Raw genomic sequence first — 25,710 nt, forward strand, 5'->3', positions numbered from 1 at the left:
TTCAGACACATATCAGTTCTCAGATACAGTGCATCAAGTTTACAGAAGAGAATACTGTATGTTTTATGGTTTAAGCCTGAATATAATACTTGATACAGATTAACACAACTCACACGACACCAGGATTCCGTGATGTACCTGTGTTAATTGCAATATACACATCCACAGGCTATCAGATTTCTTCCAAAAATTAGGGCACTGTGTTTTAAACACAAACGCATCTGTTGTAGATACTCTACAGTTTATTTGACTACATGTTATTCTTACAACCAAACTTTCTTTAAAATGTTCCTCTCATGTTTTGACATTGAATTGGGTGTAGTAGAGTATTTTTGTCTAGCATTCACAGAGTGAGACTATCCAGCCCTGAAGCCTAGCTTCTATGTAAAATTAATCTGATATTTGAAAAATAATTGTATTTTGTACAGTGCTTACTTTACCATACTAGAAGTTGCAAGAAAGGATTTTGCTGTCTTTTATCTGCTCTTTATTGCCAATTCATATCCTTTGTCCATTCTTAAATATTTGCCAATGGCTTTAGTTAACAAAATAACTTTAAGGCAGTATTTGTAATACTGTAGTTATTCCCTACAGTAATAGATTGTTTAGGTAACACTGCAAATACAGAGGGAACCTTATCTATTAATCGAAGACAGAACTGGCATCAAGTCATCAAGAGTGACCTCAGTATTTGAATATAAAGGATGTTTAAGATGGTGCCAACACCTCCACATTGTACAGCATATCACAGAATCCCGACTGCCTTCCCTGGGCAGCACTAACATGATAACTGCAACCGAATGGATCCTGGCTCAGCTGAACGTGGCAGGCAGGCAGGAGGGGCACAGGCAGCCCAGGGACAAGATGTTTTTCTACTTTCCCAGATCCTGGGCTCTTTGATGGCTGCCAGAGGCCTCTCCATGGACATAAATGAGTGGAGGAGTGTGCAAGTGGGTGGTGTAAAGCCAGTGATGCTGGCTGTTAGCCAGCTGGGAAATTGCCTATGTCAGGGATTTGCAGAAACACAAACCAGGTGGAATCAAGATGGAGGATCCTGTCCTAAATGTTATAGTGGCTTACTTTTCATACCGTCAGTATGCTTTTGACAACATCAGTTTTAAGAACAGTTCACTTTGTCTTCAAAGCTAAACATAGTTTAGAAAGCAGTAACTGGTTGTGTGCTGAATTAATAGTACTAAATAGTAATTTAGTTGGTGTACTTTTGGCACACCAACTAAACAGGTAGAAAATGGACACAGTATGTATTGCTTGTGCCTTTTTGGTGATCCTTGCCAAGCGTTTCATTCTGAACACTGCCTCTTACATGGAAACTAGGTATTGTGGTATTGGAAATGTGGTATTGTTATATGGAAACCAGGTACTGATGGACATTAGCCTTCAGAGCAGGCATGTCAGGATCAGCTTCTACAGATCCACACATCTACCACCATCCAGGTCTGGATGGCAGCTCCCTTGGCTCTTTCTGACTTCACTGCACTTGGCAGCATGCAGTACATGGCTGGCTTGAAGATCTAGTCTCCAAAATGCCAGCCATGGAAATCTTTCCTGTTAAAGAATGTGCACATTCAAGGGTCAGGCATGTCTGCTCTGAGACTTAAATAACATCTCCTGTCACCGTAGTTTGAATTTAGACTTGCCTGCAGAGCTAAGAAAATCTAGCAGAGATATCTTTGTTAGAAATTATGCATCAAGTTAGGGCTAATTTGGTTTGTGCCTTTAGTTTCTTTTACAGCCTCTCACTGGTAAGGATAATGGCTTCTGATTTCCATTTCATGTGCGACCTACACACAAACAATTCTATTTGGAATGGACAAAATCCTTCTACAAAACGCATTAACACTAGTGTATCACCTCTTGTATCGGATAAACTGAAGTAATTCAGATAGAACAAATAAGAATCCTGACCCTGAAAACTGACATAATCAGTGGAGTATCCACTCAGTAGAATATCCACTCAGTAGATACTTCATATATACATCCACCCATATATCTATATACATGTACATAAAATAAATCTGATAGCACAGGTATAGATCACAACACGGGCATCAGAATCACCTGAAAACAAGTTCAGTGTAATGACTATGTGCTGTTGACTTTTATTTTTGTCTCCAGGGAATACTGTTTACTTTGCTTTAAAATTTATATGAGTCATTTTGTTACATGTGCCTTTTTTTAATTAGTTTGAAGGAAACAGTCATTTGAGAAAGAGAGCGGAAATCAATTCTGATTCGATACTGATAGCTACTGTGCGATGTAAACTGTGTGTTCTTTCTAATTAAATGTAAACATGTTCGGTTCTAAAGTCCAGCAGTGATGACAACAACTACTAGAAAGGATTGCTTAAGCCCTGGTCAACTGATTCTTGTGAACCTTTTGTTCATACCGTAGGTGAGCTTGTGCAATCTGTCGTAGGGTGATCACCAGTTGTAACTGACTTTATTTTAGGTCATCTTCAGAGAAAAGACTTGACAAGAATGTGGAGCACTCTGTAATACCTCGTTACCCATTAACTACGTCCTTCTGATAGCTAATCAATAGCATTGCATGGAGCCAAACACACTGCACTGAACTGCCCCTCTTCCAAAAGCCAAGTCTTGGTAAATATTTAATGGCAGTAAAGGTGTTTTGACTGTTATCAATCTGATATGTTAAAGAACTCTTGAAAGAAACTTTATCTTGCTTCTTTCTGCATAAATAATTTGTTCAGTTACAATTTTAGTCTTATGCAAAAGCACTTAAATTAATGATCTAATGCTTTTAAATCAAAGCTTTGGACAGAAAAAATAAAGTTTCAATGCCCATAACACACACACACACACACAGAAAAAAAAAAATCAAAGTTTATTTCCTTGATAAAATGCCAACTAGAAATATACATCAAGGAACCCAGCCCTTTATACTGTAGTAGTAGATACTGTGCCAGACTTGCTCAAAACCTGTTATACAAGTGCACATTTGAGATTTTCTTACAAGGCTTCAGTTTCTGTAAAATTCCTAGCTCTTGCTCACATCAAGATGGCCTAGGATTTTTAGTTTCTTTTCACCAGGGAAAAACCCAACCCTTTATACATTAATATCCACTGACTTTTTTCCCCCCATAGAGTGAATACTCCCATTTTCAGATGGGTATATTCTCAGTTAATGAGTTTTATTAAGTGTTATTTTATTTTGTATTTTTCTGTGCAAAGCAATTCACTTAACAGATAAACACTTTTATCCTGATTCTTTAACACCTAGTGCATGTAAACCTTTGCTCCAGCCAGGTAGGATCTGAATGTCTCCTAAGAGAATTACATAGGATTATTCCATACCTCTGTGCTAACGCCACAGGACAGAGGATGGAGGAGTCTCCTGATCCCCTCAACCAGCACAGTCTTCCAGCCTTCTCTGCATGATTCAACTTCACTATGAGACTAAGCATATTGAAGAAACTGATTCAGGAGTGGATCCAAGCTTTTTCTTGGAAAATGATCTGGGAATAAAACATTGATAGTGTTTCAGCTTCCAAAATGTGAATCACCATAAAAGTTTTCCCAGAAGTATAAATACTATTTTTTCTCCCCAGTGTTTAAATGTTTAGTGCTCTTGATGCTATTCAATAGATTTCCAAAATAAAGATCACAGGAATAATTCCCAAACACTGGCGCAGATAAACTGGACAGCCAGGAGTTTTCAAATCAATAGTAATTGTCTCTGATGAAAACAGCATTAATTAAAATCATAAAGGCCTGTAAATCAATCAGGCAGCATGGCACTATTCAGAAACGACCAGCTGAAGAAAGCCTGTTGCTAATAACCTTAGAAAATATCTTGTATTTAGTACAATGTTATCTTTATAAATCAGACATGATTGTGAATTTTATTGCTGTCCTGATTTGCTATTGTGATCACATAGCTTAACTCCCCCACTGAACCAGAAAAGCAAGAGGCAAATCTGTCTCGGACACAGGGCTAGAAGCCAGCCCTGCTTTCCAGCATAGCTAGGAACATCCAGCTGAGTAGATGGAAGAGAAGTGTCTCTCCAGGAGAATGCAATTAAAAGAAACACAAAGAATGGAAACATGTTTCAAAGATGGAATAATCAAACACAGATGGAATTTGAGAGAGAGATGATCTAATGGATGAGATGAGTTGCCCTAAAGCTAGAAACCCGGTGTAACTGACCTGGGAAGGGATTCACATGGGGCTCTGCCCTCTTATCATTGCCCTCAGTTAGTGAATGATTCAGTTGGGTTAAACTCTCTGAATATCTTTAAAAAACATATATATATATATATTTTCTTGAGTATACTTCTCCCCATACCCAGAAAAATAGAGTGTACTTGAACAATTTTGTTTGATGTTTCTCACAAGTGTTACTGAAAAATATTAAGCAACTCTGACCATGGTGGAACAAGGTGTCCTGTGCTCCAGCACATGCCTGGCTGTGGTCACCAATGTGCCAGGAAGTGAGGTACACTGATGCACTCTATGTGAGTGTGCCCAGCACATGGTTTCTCTGCTGTCAGTACTGTCAACAGCAATATGTGCCCCTCTGAGATGGCTGCAGTCACCAGGAAGACTGCAAACGCTGCAGTCTGAAAGCCCTCAACCAGGTTAGTACAGATGCCTGTAGTGTCTACCTTAAAACTATCATGGCTTCTCCTTTGCAAAAATGGAGATGGTTTTGGGACTGCTGTGCAGAAATAACCTAGAAAGTTGCCTCCTGAAAGCCACGTGAATGACACAATGGCAATGTATTGCTACTCAGTAAGCCATGTCTTACCTAGCTGCTGCTGCCAAACCCTTATTCATATATAAATCACACAGCTCCTTGGACAGTTGAGCACTATGAAACAAGCCAGTTGAAACGATGGCTTAAATGATAAAGGGAACGCCTGGGAAACTTAATATAAGGGAAGTCTACTTCTCTATTGTTTGTACCAACGCTTACTGAAGTGATGGGGCAGACTTGTCTGGGCCATTCTCCCTAACATGAAACAAGGACATATGCTGGGGAATGATTTAGTGGACTGGGGATCAGAGCTCTGTCTTGAATTCCCTCTTCTGTTTCACATCTTCTGTGTGGTACTGAACAAGTCACAACACGCACATCTGAGCCTGCCATGATGAAACCGGGAGAAAAATGCCCTTCCTTTGCTTTTTGTCCTTGTTGAATTCAAAGCTTTGTGGGGCTGGGATTGCTTCTTGTTATCTATGTGTGCCACATCTGGAATCCTGAGGCCCCAATCTTTGTTCAGATCTTGGCACAAATTATTATTCACAGGAAGATACAAAACAGCTAATTAACAGTATGCATGTGTTGGTGATGTATGTCAGCCTGCTTAATTTTAGGAGACAGATCCAGGTTTAGGACCTTTCTGGAAAACACACTACAGCTTCTCACAACGAGGCAGTTTTTGCCTCCCCATAGCAGGTTCAGCCACCATTGCCACCAATGTGTAAGGTGCAAGCAGTGACAGCAGCCTCCCACCTGCCATGAGTCCAAGAGCTTTGTTACCCAAGAAGGTATTCCTTGCATCCTTCCAGAGGAAAAGGGCCATCAGCTGATTATAGCTCACTGACTGAAAGCCAAATTGCGTGATTCACAAGCCTCGTGGAATGTGAGTGATTAGACTGGCTGTTGCTGAGAAAAGTCAGTAAAGACAGAGCTTCAAAGTATAAGGGTTGGAAAGATGCTGAAAACAGATGAATTGATTTTTGTATCCTAAAACTTTTAAACTGTCTCCCTCACCTCATTTCTTTCATCCCCATGAGTTTCAACCACTGGGCTATTGAAATCAAATCTGTAAAAGAATAACATTGCTGTGCACTTAATTCAGTCTGAGTGAAGAGGAAAACAGCAGTGTTAACTTCATGAGGCAGGAGTTCATGAGAAAAATTCCAGCTTCTTCTTTTGGCCAGCATATCATTTCTCCATAACCAGCAGGTAAAAGTGAATCATTGTAGCAGGAAATGTATTGGTTGCACTGAACCAAAGAATTAATTATTTTCTCAGGACCTGACAAGGAACCTGAATGAGCATGAAAGCTCTTGTGAAATATAGCTAGCACTGAACTGACACTTCAATTTACATTTATTAATTTTTTAGACAGGAAAAGGTAATGTGCTATACTTCTACATGTTCAACCAATCCTCTGTTCTCTGATAGGAGCAGAAACATTTGCTCAAGAAGGAGAACTAAATTCCTATGTCACGATAATCCTTGTTCTACTGTCACAGCTGTAGAAGCATAGTAATAGATCACTCCTTTGGTTAAAGACAGTAGGGAAGAAGAGCTAAAAGGAAGAATAGGTATTTCTGTAACTTGACTAAAGACCTTAGGATCAAAATCTAGCCTCTGTATTATTCCCTTTTACAGAATACGATTGAAACAGATTGTGATGTCAAATGAACCTATCTCAGAAGTAAAAGAAAGCAAAAATCAGATGTTATGAACTGTGTTACCATCCATCTTTCAACTCCTTTGTCTGACGGACAAGTGAGGGACAAATCCATAGCACTTCTTTCTCCCTGGCAAGAGCTGCCCTCTGTTCAGTCCTCCTTAATGATAGTTGAAGTCAGCGCATTTCTTGTTGGGGACCAGGAGAAAGCCTAGTAAAAAATGACTTGAATTTTTGTATCAAGAAACTGAAGGCTGAGGCCATCAGTAGGTGCTTACACCATTCTCTGTGTCTAATAGCAAAATGCTTCCTGAAAATCTTCCTTCTGATCTCTCGGAATGGAACACCAGAAGAGAAAAAGCACAATAAAATCTTACTTTATACATTCAAATTGAAGAACAAGAAGTTCCTTGAAGAGTTGAAATGAAATGAAATGAATAAAATAAGCAACCATATATAATCTAGATATTTGAAATTTTGACTTTGCTTATCTCAGTGGCCATGGGTTAGGTATGAAACAAATCCTTCAGGTTAAATTTTGAATGCAATGTACACAATTTTTGCCTTAATGAGATATGTAAGATCACATCCTCCAAATCAAGCCTATGATATGCCCTTAAGTTATTTTTTCATGGACAGCGGGTGAAAGGATGTCATTCCTCTGTTTAATCAGGAGTTAAAGCGTGTACAGTAATTCCTTATTTTCTCAATATTCCTTCTGACAAAGATAACAACCATAAGAATGGTTCCCAGCTGGCTAAACCTGACATACAGGTTTTGTTAATAAAAAAATGCATGACTTAATTAATGAAACGGATCTATTAAGACTGTCCCCCAATCTACTACAGTGGCCCCACCTACAGCTGAACTTCATATGACCTATGTTATGCAAAAAGAATTGTAATAACTTGCACTGGAAGCTGTTATAGAGGAAAGGTTGCTATGAAGAAAAAGTATGACTCAGAAATGCATACAATGCCCCTAGAGGAGAAACCTTAGTATTTTCACTTTTACTCAGTGTTTTCTTTTACAGTGTATAAATAATTGAAACTATTTTGTTAAACTGTGTAAAATTATTTCATCAAGAGTAATTATGTTTGATCTATTAGCACCTGATACTATCTATTGTCTAAATTGCTTGCATTCAATCCACGAATTAAGTCAACAGTATTAACGTCCATTACTGAAGCATTAGTTCAGTAAAAATCATTTTGAAGTGTTTTACATTATTGTAACCTTCCTCCAGGTTACATTATTGTAACCTTCCTCCAGAATAATCTTCAAAATAATTATCATTATATATATATCTTCTAGAGTTTTTAAAGGCATGTTTTTATTTAAGTTTGCAAATCTTAATCAGGATCTTTAAACTCACAGTTTACCTGTTTTGTTCTGGCAAGCATAAATCTGTAGCAACCTACTCATTTTACATGGTTCTCTGTTCCTGTCTAGCTGTCCCACACTAAATGGCTATCCAAATTCTACTCCATCAACTTTGGCAGGCTCAACACCTCCTTCGCTAAACCAGTTTTCCCCCTAATTGTAAAGAGCTGCAGTATTACAAACAGAAAGAAGGAACTCTGCAGCATTTCTACAACAAAGTTATGAACATATATTCCTTGATTTGACGAAAAATTTCACTAAATCTGAACTAACTGCACTCACATATTTAGAAAGATTTTCTGTCTTGCAGCATCATCATTTCAAAGCATTTCAAATACTTGCTGCTTTTTAGCAGGGGAAATATTATGAACTATTTGAGATTACATTCTCACTCAAAGCAATGAATGCCACAGTCTTCTCCAGAATAAAAAGCTACTTTCTCTCCGTGGAATAGTAACTTTACAGTAATTTAGAGGAAGCAGGAGAAACAGTTGGTCATTAAACATTAAATGTATTAATGAGGCACTCACAGTATATCGTTTGTCTGGAAAAGGCAGTTCTGTACTTGCATTTTAGAAGGCCTGCTGCAATACAATAGCTACTGTGATAAATTTAGGTTTCCCTCACTTAACTCGTAGCAGAATGTAATAAAGAAAACTTAAATCAATGTATTTTCCAAAAATGTATGAGTAGCACTATTCACATCTTACAGAGAGGGGAATCAAGAGGCAAAGAAAAAACATTCCAAAAGAGGCCCTTCATTTTCACTCCTCAAACAGAGACCTTTAGGACTTTATATTTACAGGTTTCCGACTTGCAACTCTGGATGAAAACAATGGTAAATCAGAATACTCAAAGCAGAAGACCCCGTAAAACACTTTGGCAACATGTAAAAATCATACATCACTGCAGATTCATGCTGCTCTAGAAGTCCTGCTTGGTTCCTAGAATCACAGAATTGTAGGGGTTTGAAGGGACTTCGAGAGATCATTGGGTCCAACTAAAGCAGGAAATCCTCAGATCTGAGCGTACACGTGGAGCACTCTGTGGCATTTTCTCACTACATGGCATCTGGAAACAGAGTTCAAGAAAACGATCCAAGAAAGAAGTGACACAGGCTATGTAGGATATAAAGGATTTATATGATTCCCTAGAGTAAAAGGAAAAGTGACTAATATGATGTCTAGTACCTTAGGAGGTATAGAGGGTAGACATAATTTCTAATGAGAGAAATTAGTTGTCTTCTCTCAAGACAATATGAATATCTTCTTTCTAATTTCCTTTCCTAGTGCTAGCTCTTCAGGAACTATCAAACCTTAAAATCATAGCACTTTGATGAAGTCTTTGTGTATCTCCTTACCCTGAAGTTCTCACTCATTTAGGTGGTTAGATCAACTGCCTAAATTTTAGGAGGCACAAGGAAATAGTAATAAAGAGAAAGTAACAAGCACACATTAGAGCACACTGAAATGGGACAGAGTCCAAGGTAAATGTATCTGTTTGTAAAGACCTCCAGAAAGGGAGACATTAAGAGAAAGAGGTATGTCCACTACGTCCTGAACTTTTAGTGTAGACTATTGTGTTGTGCAACTTACTCCAGGGAAAATGAGTTGTTAGTTTTGTCTGAGGAAAAAAAGGGTTCACAGGAAGAAGAAGGTTAAAAACATAGAGCTTTATGTTTTTCAGTGAGAATATGATTCATTTCAGAAGTCATTTCTAAAAGCAAAGAATATGATGGGTTTGTTTGGTGGACAAAAGCTTTGGGAAACACAAACCAGATATTTAACAACAAAAGGAAAAAGAAATCAGCTCACCAAAATAATGAGAATGCAAAATCTGATGTATGTTTAACAAAAGAGAATAACAACTTGCCTGTGCTTATGATAAGTAAAAATCACTGACTGTTAAAACTGAAGCACACAAAAAACCTTCAGGGAGATACCATGGGAAAGAGAAATGAAGTATGACATTCTCTGAGTAACTATGGTGTGTCTGGGGGAAGAACTTCAGTTGCTGGCCCCATCAAGTACTGACAAAAGGAATGTGAGAACTGTTCCCAAGGTGAAAGAAGACAGGGTGAACAATCCAGCTAATGAGATCACACTGAGCTAATGGGATCACTGTGACTTGCTTTGCTTCTGTTGATGTATGTCAAAACTGATTTTATTTTTTTATTTTGTATTTTATACACTCTCTTTAAGTTAGCAGTGGGCTAAATCTTGAAGGACTTTCGAGAAATTGGGAGAACAAGCATACCTTCAGATTTTATGTCTTGTATAGAGTCTATAGGGCAAGAACATCAAGTTCAGAAATTTTCAAATTGTGAGAGGGGTCTTTTCTCTGACAGAGAAAAAAAAAACACACAGAAGGCTTGGACTTGTTAAATACCTTATTGAACAGACATTTATTGCTACTGCTCTCACATAGACACACAGAGGTTACAGACACTTTGCATTTGCACAAGCCCCCAGTTGCTCTCTCTTGTAACCCTGCTGCAGACAACAGAATAAACCCTACTGCGCTGTAGCACCGAACCACACTATGGCACATTCATAATTCACAAGTACTGACAGGACTCGGGAATGCTATAAACAATATTATTGATTTCTAAAAGCTCTGAGAAACTTGCTTAATGAATCAGTATCTTGTTTAGGGTATGCTGAAAATGTTCTGGAAATGATGCTAGGCCAACTCACAAGGTTTTAAGAATAAAATAGAACAGGTCGAAACAGTCAAGTGCAGATGCCTATCGTTTAATCCTCCACTGAGTGACTGGTGACCTGAAGGGGCACTTTCAGGTCCCTTCCCAGCCCCCTAAATGCAAACTCAGGTGCCTGAACTTACATATTCAAGACCGAAAATTTCGGCCACACTGTTTAACAGGCAGATCTGCTGGGAGGTCTCTTGTAACCAGATTTTTTTTTTAAAGCCTTATATTATTGGACAGATACTGGCCCAAGTCCAATCCACTACTGCAAATCCGAAGAAACAGCTCAGAGGAAACCAGCAGCCTTATTAGCTTTTAAAGATTTCATTTTCAAGAACTCAAGACCCTTTATTGACTAATGAAAGGTTGGGTCCCCAAGCCCACAGACTGATGTTGCTTGGAACATATTTTAATCATTTTGGAGTGCTAGCAGCCATCTGTCTAAAGAGCTTTGATCACATAAACGCACTCTGAACTGCAGCTTCTTCTGACTCCAAACCCTTTTCTGAAAGCTAAACAGAACCCACAGGCATGGCAACTTCAAGACACAATTCAAGGCCTTATGATGTGATAAGGCTGCTTTTATTATTTAGCACATCATTAGGTTTAATGACACCACAGATAACAGATATACTAAAAAGATACCATTGTCATCTCCTGTCTTGTAACAGTAATATCCAACTGTGAGTACACTTTGTTTCTACCCGACACTTTTTTTTACTATGTTATTTTCAAAGAATAAAATAAAACTAAATGAAATAAAACATTTTTCTCCTGCTACAAGTGCCAGAAATACTAACAAAACAAATACATGACAAGTAAATAATAAAAAGTCAAATGAGCACCCTTCTTTTTTTCACTACCACTTTCCTACTTTGTTTTGAAAAAAAGATACAGAAGATGAGCAAACAAATCGCAAATAAACTACTGTATTTATGGTTTATTCTATTGGCTGTTGGGCAGATACTGTTTACACATAGTAGTCTGGTTTGGCCAGTACTGAATACAAATTTACATTGAAAAGAGAGAGATCCCTTACAGTTACAGCTTTTATGATGTTAATATTTACAAACATTTTACACAATTGTCCTAATTATTTCATACACAAACTCTTGAAACAATTTGGGCACCTCAAAGCTTACTTTGTGGTGGCCAGTGTTTTCATCCTGCTGTCTAGTGAATGATGCAGATACATGCTATTAACTTCACAAGCTTGGAAGCAATAATGTCGAGCATGAATCAAAAATCTTGAAATTATCAGAGCCAATAAATTTCTCTCTCAAAAAAAGCAGCAGCCCTAGAGACTAAAAAAGTGACAAGAACTGCATAAAATTTCCTCTCTTGAAGACAGAAGAGACACAGATGGTGGATTCTGTGTTGCAGACCTTGACTTCATTTGCTCTAATCACCATCAGCCTCAGTGGACTGCACCCTGGGATTCCAGGACTTGTGGGTTTCTCTTCCTTCTGAGATCTGATTACTGGGCCTTCTATTCACTGAGGACACTAGCCACCAGTTGCCAAAAGAAAATGTTGCCATCAGACACTGCAATGTTGTATTTCTCAGTTCAGTAGCCTTCATGCTAACTGTGGCCAGTTAGGTGTGTGAAAAAGGAGAAATTAAGAAATAAAGCCCTTACCAAGCTTTAGGGCATAGTGAAAAAAAATTCTTCCTTACTCCCAAGCATGCTTTCAAACCTACTGCAAATTCAAAAAAAATAAGTTCAATTATATTAGCTAGAGAGGCTGTGAAGAGTTTTGCTTCTGACGTGACACAAGAGGAGACCCCATGTGCTTGTCTGTCCACCTGGCAGAGAGGGATTTTTCAGGCCGCAGTATGGCAAAATGTTTTCCTTCAGCAATTTCTAGTCCCTTGCCTACTAATGCTTGTTCCTGCTTCTGTGTCACTGTTTGCCACCACTTCTGTGTTGCCAGTGAAAACATATGTGGGTGGTCGTGCTTTAATCTGTATTACTGATATAGAACAGGTTCAAAGCAGACAAAAACAAGATGTGAAGTAGCTCAGGTAGGGGAAGAAGTACTTTAAAATCACTTTGATGTCAAAGAAAATAGATCACTGATTATTCACTTGGCATAATTTCCTACCTGCCCTCCTCTGGCTTTTCCTTCAACGCTCACAGCCAGACAAGCTTCTCTGCCAGTGAGACAGCAGTACTGCCCTGCTGCATACATGTGTTGGTCTTGGTGGCAGTGGAAAAAAACTAACCGTGTGCTCTGGGCCAGTTCTCCTTCCCCTCCTAACAATATGAACCACAGCTTATAAATGAAAAACATTACTAATATATTGCATTTTACTCAAATATTTCAGAGGCTGAGGATTGTGCAGATCCCAGCAGGCCCATTTCTTCACTGGAAAACTGACTGAAACCTTCAAGTCCATCCCTACACCTGACATTAAAAATGAAAGCCGCCACACCTATGCTGGAGGAATTATCCATACCAGATGAATAACACACCATTATGTAATTCTGGACATAACATTAAAAACCCCCAGTTTCCAAAACACAGATCTCTATCTGTTAGCTAGAAAAGTAGCTTGGGGATGTACAAACAGAGAACTTTCCAGTGAAAGGCATCAACAGGACACGCATGTAGCAACTCAGTAAAACCTCTGAAAAACAACAACAACAACAAACAAACAACTGAATAGAAAAAAATATCTTACTCTCAGCTTCTCTGTTAACACAATAGGTAGGCAGTCCTCTGGCTCATTTTCTGCCACAGGCAGAGGATTTCTCTTCCCGCCTGAATTCTTACTTGTTTCCTAAACAAAGTTTTCCAGTGACTCAACTGGGAGCAGGGCTAAACCCAAAGTAAGGAAAGTAATGTTATGTCTAGCACTGCCTGAAATTTCTTCATGCAGACAGTCTTCTCAACAAACAAATGTTTTTTACTGGCAGATGTATATTCCAGTGAAAAAAAAAAAGTTGGCTTCCTGTGGCAAATTTCTAAGTGAAAGTTTTCCTGTTACCTTCACATTTCACTTTAAATGCTGTTTTGCTTCAGTTCTTCAGCTGAAGAGAACTGAATCAAAACATAAGTCAAAATGATGTTTTTTTTTTCACTGAATTGAATTTTAACATAAAAACATGTCCTGTGAAAATCAACAGAAAACAAATGACATTTAAAGTCCTTCTGACAATGTTACTACGTTATTTCTAAGTATCATATTCATAGCAAAAGAAATTCCCATTAATACAATGTTTTATTGGAAAGTCAAATTCTTTTCATTCTAGTTTTAGATTTTCTTCAGAATTTCTTATGGGAAAATTTGCCTTTCAAACATCTTATTACACACATCTTTTTTCTGTATTTCTCTAACTTGCTCTAGAGAAGGATTTTTCTAATCCTGTGTCTGTTTTCCTTCCCTGGTTTTAAAGTAAGAGGACCTACATTTTGATACTCCATAGATCTCTAAAGGCATGACGGAAAATGGTAATACTTCATTTTATACAAATAAAGAAGCTGAGAAAGAGATTAGTGATGTGAATTAACAACATTCACTCAGCATTTCAGTTGCAGAACCAGAACATTTAGCCTCTGGTCACATACCCTTTCCACCAGGTAACAGCCTTCATAATCCTGCAAATGCTCTGTACAACTTTTCCAACATTTTTTTTTCAAGTATATATATATATATATATATATAAAACAGATATTAACTTCTCTGATCTCAACATCTTAATTTTTACAAGTACTTCTACAGCAGTATACTTTACATTAATAATCTCCAAACTATCAGCAGTAGTCAGCTGGTTGCTTGTAGGTGGTTATTCCAGAGACTTAAAACCTTTCTTCCAATAATTCCACTTTATTAGGCTTTAACAAATTTGAAAAACAATTCCTAGAAACCTCTAGCTAAGTACTTATTCCAAAAAGCACAGAACAAAATTACACTTCTTAGACTTTTCAGCTCACTGAGAAACCAAGGAAGTCATAACAGAAAACCACAGAGAACCAAGGTGAAACAGAGGGGGAAGAGAATCAGCCTGAACCAGGGAGAGCTGTTAACAGAAAGTCAGCCGGCGCTGCATACAGAGTCACAGGACCATATCAGCATCCACTGGCAAGGAATTCCTTTCTGTCAAGCAAATCCCTGCTCTTAGAGAAGAGCAGAAACTCATCTGAAAAGGTCTATAACAGCAACATTGACAAGGTAATCATTCTTTTAGTTCAAGTTACCCCAGAGAAGCAGATAGGAAGAAGTCTGTGCAAGTCTGATGAAATACAGTATAATACGCTGCAGGGTGCTTCTAGTTTTAATGTTTTTGGCACAACAAAGGGCAGGTTGGTCCACAACAAGTTTTAAAAATTGGAGAAAGATTTCCAATATAACACACTCAGTAACAGACATAGCCCAGGGAATAGTCCGAGTTAAAACCCCATCACAGAGCATGTTAATCACTTCAGTCCATGCTCTCTCTGCCCACATTCCTCCTCAGACCTGCTGCTTAGTGTTTTCTATTGGCAAAGCACCTCTGAAGGACAAGAGCCAGCCCATGGAAACATTAAGCACAAAGATTTCATGGAATATAGGTCAGACCAATCCATGCCTGAGTCAACAGCAGCACAAGGCAATCTGAGTGTGCTACATCCACCCCAGGGCTCGTTACTGGGATGGCGTGGGCTAGCTTGTTCCACCAGGCAGCTGGGATCTCTGACAGTTCAGTGCTTCCTCTCCCTCTAAGTTTTTATAAATCACTAAAGCTCAGAAGGAAATTATTTTTCCAGGCTGCAACTTTTTTTTTTCCCCCCCCCCCCAATATGATGGGAAAATCTCTGAAATCATGTCAGGACAAAAAGAGAAACTTTCAAAAACTTTTGTGTCTGTTTTGTTGTGTGTGTGTCTCTAAATGAATGAGAGAGAAGAAGCTCAGAGACCACTGCTGGCTAAGATATTCCACTGGGAGGTAAAACAAAACAAAACAAAACAAACAAACAAAAACAAACAAACAAACAAAAAATCTCCCCTCCAAACAGGCTCAGACACTGCTCTGCCTTTTCATCGCCTGCCAAATAGGTGCTGTAAACACCAAGCCTATGATCTATACTGGAGCCTCTCTCTACCATCCCTCTTCTGGGCAAATGGTCAAGTGTTAACTGCATATGAGAGTCTGGTCTGACACACTCCCAAGAAAGCTCACTATCCACTGATTTATAAAGTCAGTCTCCCTGGCAATTATTGCTAGAAATTAAAGCAACTGCAGAAGGAGACACCAATCAATTCCAGGCTAGAGAACATGAAGTCTAGGAATGGGGCAAGGGGAAGAGGATAATAAATTCAATAAAATGTGAAATACATAAGGATAACAAGAAATACAAGGCAGGAAAGCAAAAAAGAGGGGCTTACCAGTGGGAAAATGCTTGCAGAGCTACAAAGTGTGAAAGACCCCACCAACCTAAAACAGCAATACTTTTGGGTCTGCAGAACTTCAATGGAAAGTGGCATGATAACCGAAGGAGAACTAGAACCTGCAGGCTCTAAATCCCGACCAATTTCAGCACTCAGTTCAATAAACTGGGAAAATGCACATTTATTTAGGTAAAATAAATAAATAAAAAGGGTGGGGGTTAAAACTTTATTCAGTGCATGTTGAAACCTTCCATAGAAAAAATCAGTGGGACTTTATATGTAGAGAATCAACTAAGAAATATAGCTTAGGTCACAGCTGAGTTTTTTCAGAGTAACAGAAAACAAACAAAAACCTTAGTATCCCCTTACAGAGCCTTTTTTTTTTTTTTTTTTCTATATGTTGGGCTCGGTAACACTGTAGAGGGTTAGGTTCCTTCGCAAGAAGACATATTGCACCATCTCCAACTGTATAATACATGCCAGCATCTCATCTGTTTGATATAAAAGAGAATCTCTCCTTTGCTTAGAAGTGGGAGATTTACTTAGCTCAAGATTTACATTTGATGTCAGTGTCTGAAAGCCTTGGATAAAACAGAAGTTACTGCTGCAGGGACACAGAATACTGAAAACACAGCTGTTGTCTTCTATCCTGATCTCCCCAAAATTGCTCTGCAAAAGTAACAGTATGTTTACACTGATACCATACACTGTCTGGTCATTCTTCTTAATGACCATAACTAGCCACATTATAGTAAGTTTAAATCAACTAATACTGAAACAACAGCAGTGTCAGAATTCCAGTGTGCAGACAGAATGAAAAGAGCAGGAAAATGAGTCAATGGACATAAAAGAAAAAGTGAGGAAAAAAAAAAACAGCAATGGAAAGACCAGTTCTCTCAGGTAAACTGCAGTGGCAAGTGCTCAAGGTATCTTGCTTTAGCTGCAGAGGAAGGACTGAGATCACTGCTCTGCACTCATGGCTGCAGCCTCAGTCATCCCAGTGTAAATGGGTTCCAGTTAATTCGGACTGAGAAACTGGACATTAAAGGAACCCCATCTCCTGCTGCACATCATGTCACCCTGAGATAAATCTGGACTGGAGAAATCTCTGAAAAAGACAGAGGTGGCAAATCAGAGAGGCTGAAATATTTGAGCAGGGGACAGTCAGAGAACAGTAGACTAAATATTTAGGCAGTTGTATTCTGATTTACTTGCCACTACTGTCCCCGTGAACTACACAGAATATAAGAGGATGACTACTGATGTTACGTAGAATAATCTATAGCTTATAATAGTCCTTACAACTGGAACAAGAGGACAGTCTAACAGCAAGAATTATGCTGTTACATATCCTTGGAACAGGGATCCTTGTTACAGGCCCATGGAACAGGGATGAAATGGTATCACTCAAGTATTATAATCCATAACATTGGCCATGAACCTAAAGAACATGGAAATTAACATGCACCATTATATTCAGAGCTTGAACAGAATACAGCCTTTTTCTTTTTCCCAGAAGTGCAAATACGGCCTTGCAAAGCATATTTCTTCATCTATTTCTCCTGTTATAGGGTGATTTATTTCTGTAATTAAAATGAAAATTAAGTTTGTCCCTGTGCTTATATGTTTTTCATTTGAGGAAATCATAAAAAACTCTTGATTCGTTTCTCTTTCAAGTCTATCAATTTCAATCGTTAAAAATATTAACCTGCACATCATTTTACAACAGACTTTGTGGGAAAAAGAATATATGTATCTCCATAAAATCAATTGTTTTTTCAACTGTTTGCTCATGCTACATAAATCATGAATCCCACTCTAAATGAATCATCATCAGCATCAGAAGCTTTTAGATTAAAAACTTAAACCTTTTTAATAAATTTTAAAAATGATACAACTGGTTAGGGAGCAACAATTCTGTTTGCAATGCTGATGGAGAAGCTACCCATATTGACTGAATGTCTGCTTCTAAAAATATTTATTTCAGATCATAGTGCTTACTATTAGAAGGGGTCTCACTGAAGTTAGACTTCTGTTTCATTAATGAAAACTGTCACATAGTTGTAAAGATACCTTTTTCTTGCATGGTGGGTGTACCTTGCAGATCCTAAATACTCTGCAATGTACAACTCTTGAGACTGTGACATGCACCTGCCCTTAAAACTCCATCTCTACTAACTATGATCTTTCTTTCAGATCTTTACTTAATCTCAGCATCAGGAGAGTAAAAAATAATTATTAAATTTGATTTTATTGTTGCAAGTTTTTTTAAATGTCTGTTTATTAGGAAATTCACTGAAGTAAATGTACGTTTGTGACTTCCAGCCTGTAGTTATTTCTGCATCTTATACATTTCAACTGCATCTTATACATTTCAACTGCAAATTGGAAGAACCTCTGGATAAAAATTTTTTGCAAAGTTTTTACTGTCCTTCCTCCCCTGGGAACATCAGACTTGGCAAATACATAGCTTTTAGAGTACTGGATTAAATCACAAAGGAAGCTCTTATATATCATTGAAATAACTTCTCACAGTTACTACATGCATCCTTAAATTTTACCTTACAACCCTTATTAACACCTGCTGCTGAACATACCAATTCTTATTCTTAGCAGTTTCATTCAAAGGCGTGTAAACTGACACAAATATATATTTCTTATACATCTTGTACAGCAAACAGTAGTTTTAATGAACTGAGTCTCACTGCCTCTGACACCAACATGAAACCTATAAAAAACATACTTTTAAGTACCCCTACATTTACATTTTGCTCTTTTATCTTTCATTACAATGGGGGTTGACATCTTAGAGGTGTACATTTTGCTGTACTAGTTATACTCTGTTCAAATTATTTGCCTATGAAAACCAATGTTGCCAGAGCTTTTCATAGATTTTTTTTTTTTTTGATTTGGAAAAATATATATGTACTTCCCTGTATAGAGATACATTTCTCACACACAGCTGTGCTGTTTTATCTAATATGTGGAAAAAATAATCAGTATGCAACAGCATATATCTCTGTCAGCATTTTTATGTGTAGCAAAAGTATACTTCTGGAGCACTGTTGAAATACAAGGAAACTGATTATAAAAATGGACAGACCATATAACTGAAAAGATTAAAAACATATGACGACATTCAAACAACAGAACTATGTGAGAAAGTGGTAGTGGGATTAACACTCCTTCATAGTTCAAAACTGATTATTTGGATATAGCCTTCCTCAGTCATTGATGATCTACTATTTGCATTAATCCCTAGCTTAAAGAGCATTGTGGTGAAACAATTTTCCTCGTAAGCTAGAAACTCTATACTGTTCCTAACTGTTATGCAAATTTTCATTTCTGATATGCATTTTGATGTTACTCTACAGAAAATCCATTTTTCCTTTTGAGACATTACACAGGAACAATATAAAAAGAATAAACAGAAGCAGAGAACTTGCCCAACTTTATTCTGAGCCAACTTCCTCTCCCTTCTGTGTCTGACTTAGATTTCTCTTCCTTTTCACTTTTTCCTCATTTTTACTTCTCTTTCCCTTTAAAAAGAGACAGATTATTTCTGGGATGTACTGTCTTTTAAGAAAGTCAAAATTCAAGTGCAAATCAATCTTTTATTGCACAAAGTTCATTTTAATTTTGGTTTGGATGTTCCTGTCTTCCATGAAACTCCTGTTCCAGCTAGGAGTCACTTTCTGCTTCAAAAGACTGGGTTACTCTGGACTTTATTAACTTTATCAGTGGAAATCTCCAAGGATGGAGACAGCAAAACCTCTCTGGACAACCTGGTCTGTTGCTGAACATCCCTTGTGTTGAGAAAGTTTTTCCTTACCATAGAATCACAGATAGAATCACAGAATCGTTTGGGTTGGAAGGGACCTTAAAAGACCATCTAGTTCCAATCCTCCAGATCTGGGCAGGGACACCTCCCACCAGATGGCCCAAAGCCCCACCTAACCTGGTCTTGAAGCCTGGAACTGTCTTGTTCCAATTCAAGTCTGTTGTCTCTCACCCTCTTGCCATGCAGAACTCTGAAGGGCCCATCCATCCTGACAACCTCCTCATAGATACAGGTAGGCTTCTATTAGGTTCTCTGAAGCCGCCTAAGAAATATATAAATATAATACATATATATATATATATATACATATATATATATATGTATTTTTTTTTTCCCAGGCTTATGCTCAGAAGCAGTACTCAGTCTCTTTTTACAGGGCAAATGTTGCAGCCCCCTGACCATACCATCTGTCCTCTGTAGAAGTTAAACTAATTTATATAGCTTTGTTGTATTGGGGGCATAAAAATGTATGCAGTGTCTAGATACCAGGGATCATCTTCCTTGAGGGAAAAAAAAAAAAGAAAAAAAAAAGAAGGATTTTTTGCACTTGTTTCCTTCCTTTGAGCATGTCTGTGTATATATACAGTTGCATGTTCACACATACAGATAATCTGGAACTAAATATCTCTTCCCTGATTTTGTATAATGAAAAGATATTAAAGATATTCAGCCTTTTCTGGCTTATACTAATATTCATGAAAGACAGATCAGTATAAAGATACACATTTTAGTGTTACTGTTTGCACAGGTAAGCCTTCAAAAGTTAACATATGCTGATAGTTGTTACATTTATGCTCAAACCCCTAAAATGTTGCTATGCATGTAGGCACAGCTTCAGGTATCTATTGTACACTTTAACATTAGCCTCTAGTAGTTTTTTTTCTTAAATTTGTTTCTTCTAGGTTAAAGGATGATGTGGAAGTCTTGGTCCAAACAAGGAAACAAATGAGAAGTAGGAGAAAATACTTTTTTAAGGCCAAGGAATACCTAAGAGGAGAACCAGGAGAAGGCACCAAATGGTGCCAAAATTCCCAAGCTGCTGTCATAGTGGGCAAGGCACCACAGAGATGACAGAAAGTGGGAGAATTTGGTAAAAGAAAGAGGGAACAGTAGGTGAAGTAAACGTGCGGTCTGTGTAATAAGATATCTCACTGCAGTTCTGTGGTTCAGATGAGGAGTGGAACATGTGTGAAGGCCCATATTGTGATTCCTGGGGAGCTCTAAAGTCCAAAAGAGAAATAACTCCAAGGTAAGGTTGTCTTAAAGAGCAAATCATCTTGCCAATTCACTTGGATCAAAGCATCAAACTTCCATCTCAGTCCAAAACAGGCTCCCTGAAAAATACTCTCAGTACTTAATGTTATACCTACAATCAGTAAAAGAAAATAAAAAGACCTAGTAGACATCTACACAAGTACTTCTTAAATAGGCTCCACATATACAAAAACAATAAGTTTTTGGTCAGTTAGTTGGCCTGAGAAAATGCATTGTTTTGTCATTTATGATTATTGTCGTCATCTCACACTCAGTCTGATATAGTTCCCTAACGTTTTACACACACATGCCATATACTCTTTTCTTCATCTACTTCATTTAGTATGCATTCAAAGTAATGCCGGACTACTGGATGACAGAGGCTGCAGATATTCATGCACCATATGTGAAACTGCAACTGAAATGTTAAGATGTTTCTAAGAATCTTTTTAATTCATTTCTAGCCAAGGCAAAAGATAGACCTAAGACTTCAAACATCACTACTTAAGTACTTACAGGAGTCTTTCTTGTTCCCTTTTACATTACTCACCAGATTCAACTCTAGGTGGCTTTCCAAACAGCGTGCTTGCACATGTAGTCAGTGTATCTTAAACAGAGAGTTTGTGGAATCTTACCATGAAGATAATTCAAATACGGTCTGGACAAGGGCCTGGGCAACTGCTCTAGGTGGCCCTGCTTGAGCAGGGTTGGCCCATATGACTTCTAGAGGTCCCTGCCAACCTCAGCTACTCAAGGACTCTGAGTTACATCCACTTTAGGATGCATTAGAAAGAAGCATCCTTTAAGGACAGTGACATAAGAGATAAAGTCATTTTCAGTGTTTTGAATTACCGTGTAACTGGCATAACTTAGTAGTAATAAAAAGTTCTTGACCCACAGGTTATTCAGATGACAATTTTCACACCTTATGAGTAAGTCTTATAAAACACCATAATCAAACTTATAATGAAATGTTTCCCTGTTCAAAGTAAGGGCCATAAATTAATAGTGTGCTACATTGCAATGGTGATTCGAACAAGTCATTATTATAATCTGAGATTTAAAGTATGCACTAGAGTTAACTGCAGCTGCTCTCTACTACTCATGTTAAATATTATATGTTAGAGCAAACCTGACACACTGTATTAACAACTCAGAAGTCAATGACAAATCTCCTACAACATGCAGACCAACACAAGTAAGTTTAAATTTCTGAAATATCAATATAAAAATTGCATTTCTGTTTTTAAATTATTCTACAAATCCCATTTAAGTGAGCAATAAGGATACTATAATAAATTCTTTCTATCTTGGTAAATCATACCATAATTTGCGCACACACTAAATGCTGACCAAATTCATTAAAAGCAATAATCACAAATTGCTTGGGGTTTCTATTCACTATTAACAGGTTTTAAAGAAATGCCTATGAGATTTAGGAACAGAAGTTGTTTTTGAGACTTCCCTCCAAGGTTTTAATAAACTTAATGAGAAGGGGAAACTCTAAAAACCTCTAGAAATATGAGTATTTTCCACTTGTAAATGCTGGAACACTGAAAACACACACAGTTCTGCAACTGCAAATGTTTTTTAGTCATAACTAACTAGTTCCCTTTATTTCCCATGAACATAATATTCACACTACATTTATTATTTACCTCTGCAGCCCACATCCCTCATCACAGACATTCAGCCTTCAGATTCACAATTTTCTGCTGTGTTGATGCCAATTCTCTTGCCTCTGACCTGCTGGCAGCTCTGTACCCCCTCTCACACAGGAGGTCAGGATGAAATGAGAGCTGTAACCCAACATCACTCCATAAAACAACCTAACTCCTTCACTGGACCACACAGAGCTTTTCCTTAGGGACTACCATCCACTGATCCATGCAAATGTTCAGTGCAGCCATCTAAATTAATGAGAGAATGGCTCTTTCTGTTGTTCTACATACTGCTACAGAATATAAGGAATTAAAACACGTCCATTATGTTGGGAGTTAGAAAACAGTGTTTTAAAATTACAGATTATTTTAAAATCTATGTTGATAAGGTTGCATATGTGCAAACAACCAGGGAAGAAATAAGCATTTATACCCACTGGTTCTTTTCTCCTCATTTTTTGTAGTGAATGCATCACTATTACACAGATATTTCATTCTTATGAGAATTAACTGCCAGCAACTTTCCCCTTCCCTTAGAAAAAAAGCTAAAGAATATTTAGGCTACAAGAAATGGACTTCTATTTCAAAGAGATGGTTGGTGAGCAGTAAAGCAGAAATGCAGCCTTGATTCATTGATGCATTCACATTTCCAACAAATACCTATTTGATAAGGCTATTTCCTCACTTAGAGTCAGACATCACACAGAAAATTTCCCCTATGAGTCACTGATTTATATGAGTATTAATTATTTTACCTGTAGTATACATGCAATCTCTCCATTTCTTCTTCTAATTTTTTGCACTGTTGAAGAGCCGCCTCTTTTTCCTGTTGCAAGGCTATCAATTCTGCCTGAAAAATGATAAACAAATGATAAACACTTTCTTCAGAATACCCATGTTGCTTTGAAAACATAAAAATCCTTTGTGCATTCATTTCAGCTGTGCTTTATTGTAATACATGTATTATGTTATACTATTCTCTAATGTTGGCTATGTAATTTTTATGAAAAATTCCTTTCTTCTTGTAGCATTGAAATTGTTTCTTGTTCTTTTTCCTGACAGGATCATGTTTTGAATGGTTTTCCCTTGCATATACAGTAAACTTTTTGAATGGTTAAGGTTAGCTATATTCAGTTGTCACATGTTTCTCAGCACTTTTCATATTTATATAATGTTCCTAGTGCAAAATTGTGTTGACCAACATACTTTGCAGAGAGTGGAGCAAAGCACTCAGCCATCAACAACTGATGTGCAACTCTTGTTCTGCATATGGCTCTCACGCATTGCAGCTCCTGTACCGGGAGCCACCTGATGCTCCCAGCTAGGACTGCTGAGACCAGCACTGCTGGGCTGCTCCAGGAACTGGCGGCCCTCTCATCCAGGACCTGGTTCCTAGTGGGGTGAGGAACCCCCAAGGAACCACTGTCATCTCCCACCTGTGCACCATCCCGGATGTTCCCCCTCCCTTTGTTTATTCACACTGTGCTGTGAACGGCTTGTGACTCATAACCATTATGGAAATTGCCTGTGTGGCTTGTAAGGTCAGGAAGGTAGCCAGCCTCGACATGGCACTACGGTTAAAGAGGAAGTAGGAGAAATAAGTACTCATGCATATTTAATGTTGCCTTACAGTTTAATCAACATTAATTTTAAAATGTCCAATTTCAATAGCACTGCAGAACTCCCTTGAGGGCCCAGATACCATATAAATTATCTTATAATCAGTGGATGATTAATTGTTGTAACAACAAATAAGACGGGACTTGCCCAACAATTCTTTGACACATGAGCCTGAGCATTTGGCTGGTTTCCAATGTTTTTAATGCATGGTGTAAGTTATTAATTGTACAAATTGTAGAGCCCCAAACCAAGCGGTACGTGTGTGAGAAATGCTGACGGTGAATTCTGCCAACTCCTCAGGACAGTGTTGTGGAACAGTTTCTCAGTAAATTGAAGACTTGTTACATGAGCGATGAACACTTGAAGGGAATGGCACAGAATTCAGCTCCGAGCTTTGCCAGGCTCACTGTATAATCATGAACAACTCTGTTTGTATACCTCAAAATCCCTCTCCTAAAACAGGACTCGCACTTGTTGTTTCCTGCACATCTATTAAGACTATATGTCTTCAAGGCAGGTGTTTTACTGTTTACTGTCAACTCCCAGTCATCTATGGGCAATTTATCCTGCTGGTTGATTAATCATGTCCTGGATACATGGCTGACTCCTGGCAAATTTTACCAAACACAGCCCTGCACAAATGCAGCCACACAACCAGTCTCTGCGCTGTGCTGCTCAGTGGGTCATTCATGCATTACCCAGGGTTTTGCATTATTGAGGTACAAAACCCACTGCTGCAGCTGTTCCTGTAACAGATATTCATAAAACGTTAACAGGAATTTCTTTGGAGAATAAAAACAAACTTTCTTACTCTATGGAGCATTCCTACAGCTTGAAAAGCAGAAAGCGTTAATGTTTAACCTCCAAGTGACAGTGGTATAGAGCTTCAGATACTGAAAACAATGTACTGGATGCTGGCAAGCCCTAACTCCTGCCATCAAGAGGTTAAAATCCTCTGCAGGTGAGCCGCTTGCCTGGTGCTGCTTGCTGCCTTGCAAGCAGAACGCACAGAACACAAGAATGTCAGCCAAACCAAGCTATTTTCTATAATTATACTGTACTGAAGGTGAAACAACATTCTTAAAAATTGGAAAACACGCTTGAATCAAAGTAGGTGGTTTGTTCTAGAGGCCAATAATTAACATCCTTGCCAATTTTCAGTGTACTGTGAAGTGTGATTGAAATGGTAGACTGAAAGGAAATGTGTGCAGCTGACACACCTACTCACAGGGAGATTAACGGCTGGTCTCTTTGGAGAACTATCATAAAAAATACACCTAACTTGCCACTCACTTTTCAGGACAAAAGTCAGAAGGCACTTGTGTCTGGAGACTCTTATTTGTGTCAGTTTTCAGCAAACAAAGCTGCATTGATTTGACTGGGTTTGAGCCTAACTTACACCAGTAAATGTAACAGCAGAATCATGTCGCTTGGGTTTAAAAAACAAAAAACCAAACCAAACCA

The 25,710-nt window shown here is 38.1% G+C and overlaps 1 protein-coding gene across 15 annotated transcripts in view; it reads right to left on the reverse strand.

Moving 5' to 3' along the window:
- The window catches only part of MIPOL1 (mirror-image polydactyly 1), a 188,567-nt gene that overhangs the window by 24,470 nt on the left and 138,387 nt on the right, over positions 1–25,710 (reverse strand). For 14 of the 15 annotated variants that reach the window (XM_038179768.2, XM_072038467.1, XM_072038466.1 and 11 more), the window contains one exon: positions 23,382–23,476. In XM_038179768.2, coding sequence (XP_038035696.1) covers positions 23,382–23,476 — 95 coding nt within the window. Of the gene's footprint in view, positions 1–3,335; positions 3,497–23,381; positions 23,477–25,710 lie in introns of all 15 variants that reach the window. The other variant, XR_011809604.1, reaches the window with a different exon arrangement.

The sequence above is a fragment of the Anas platyrhynchos genome, chromosome 5 (assembly GCF_047663525.1).
Source record: "Anas platyrhynchos isolate ZD024472 breed Pekin duck chromosome 5, IASCAAS_PekinDuck_T2T, whole genome shotgun sequence".
Classification (NCBI taxonomy): Eukaryota; Metazoa; Chordata; class Aves; order Anseriformes; family Anatidae; genus Anas; species Anas platyrhynchos.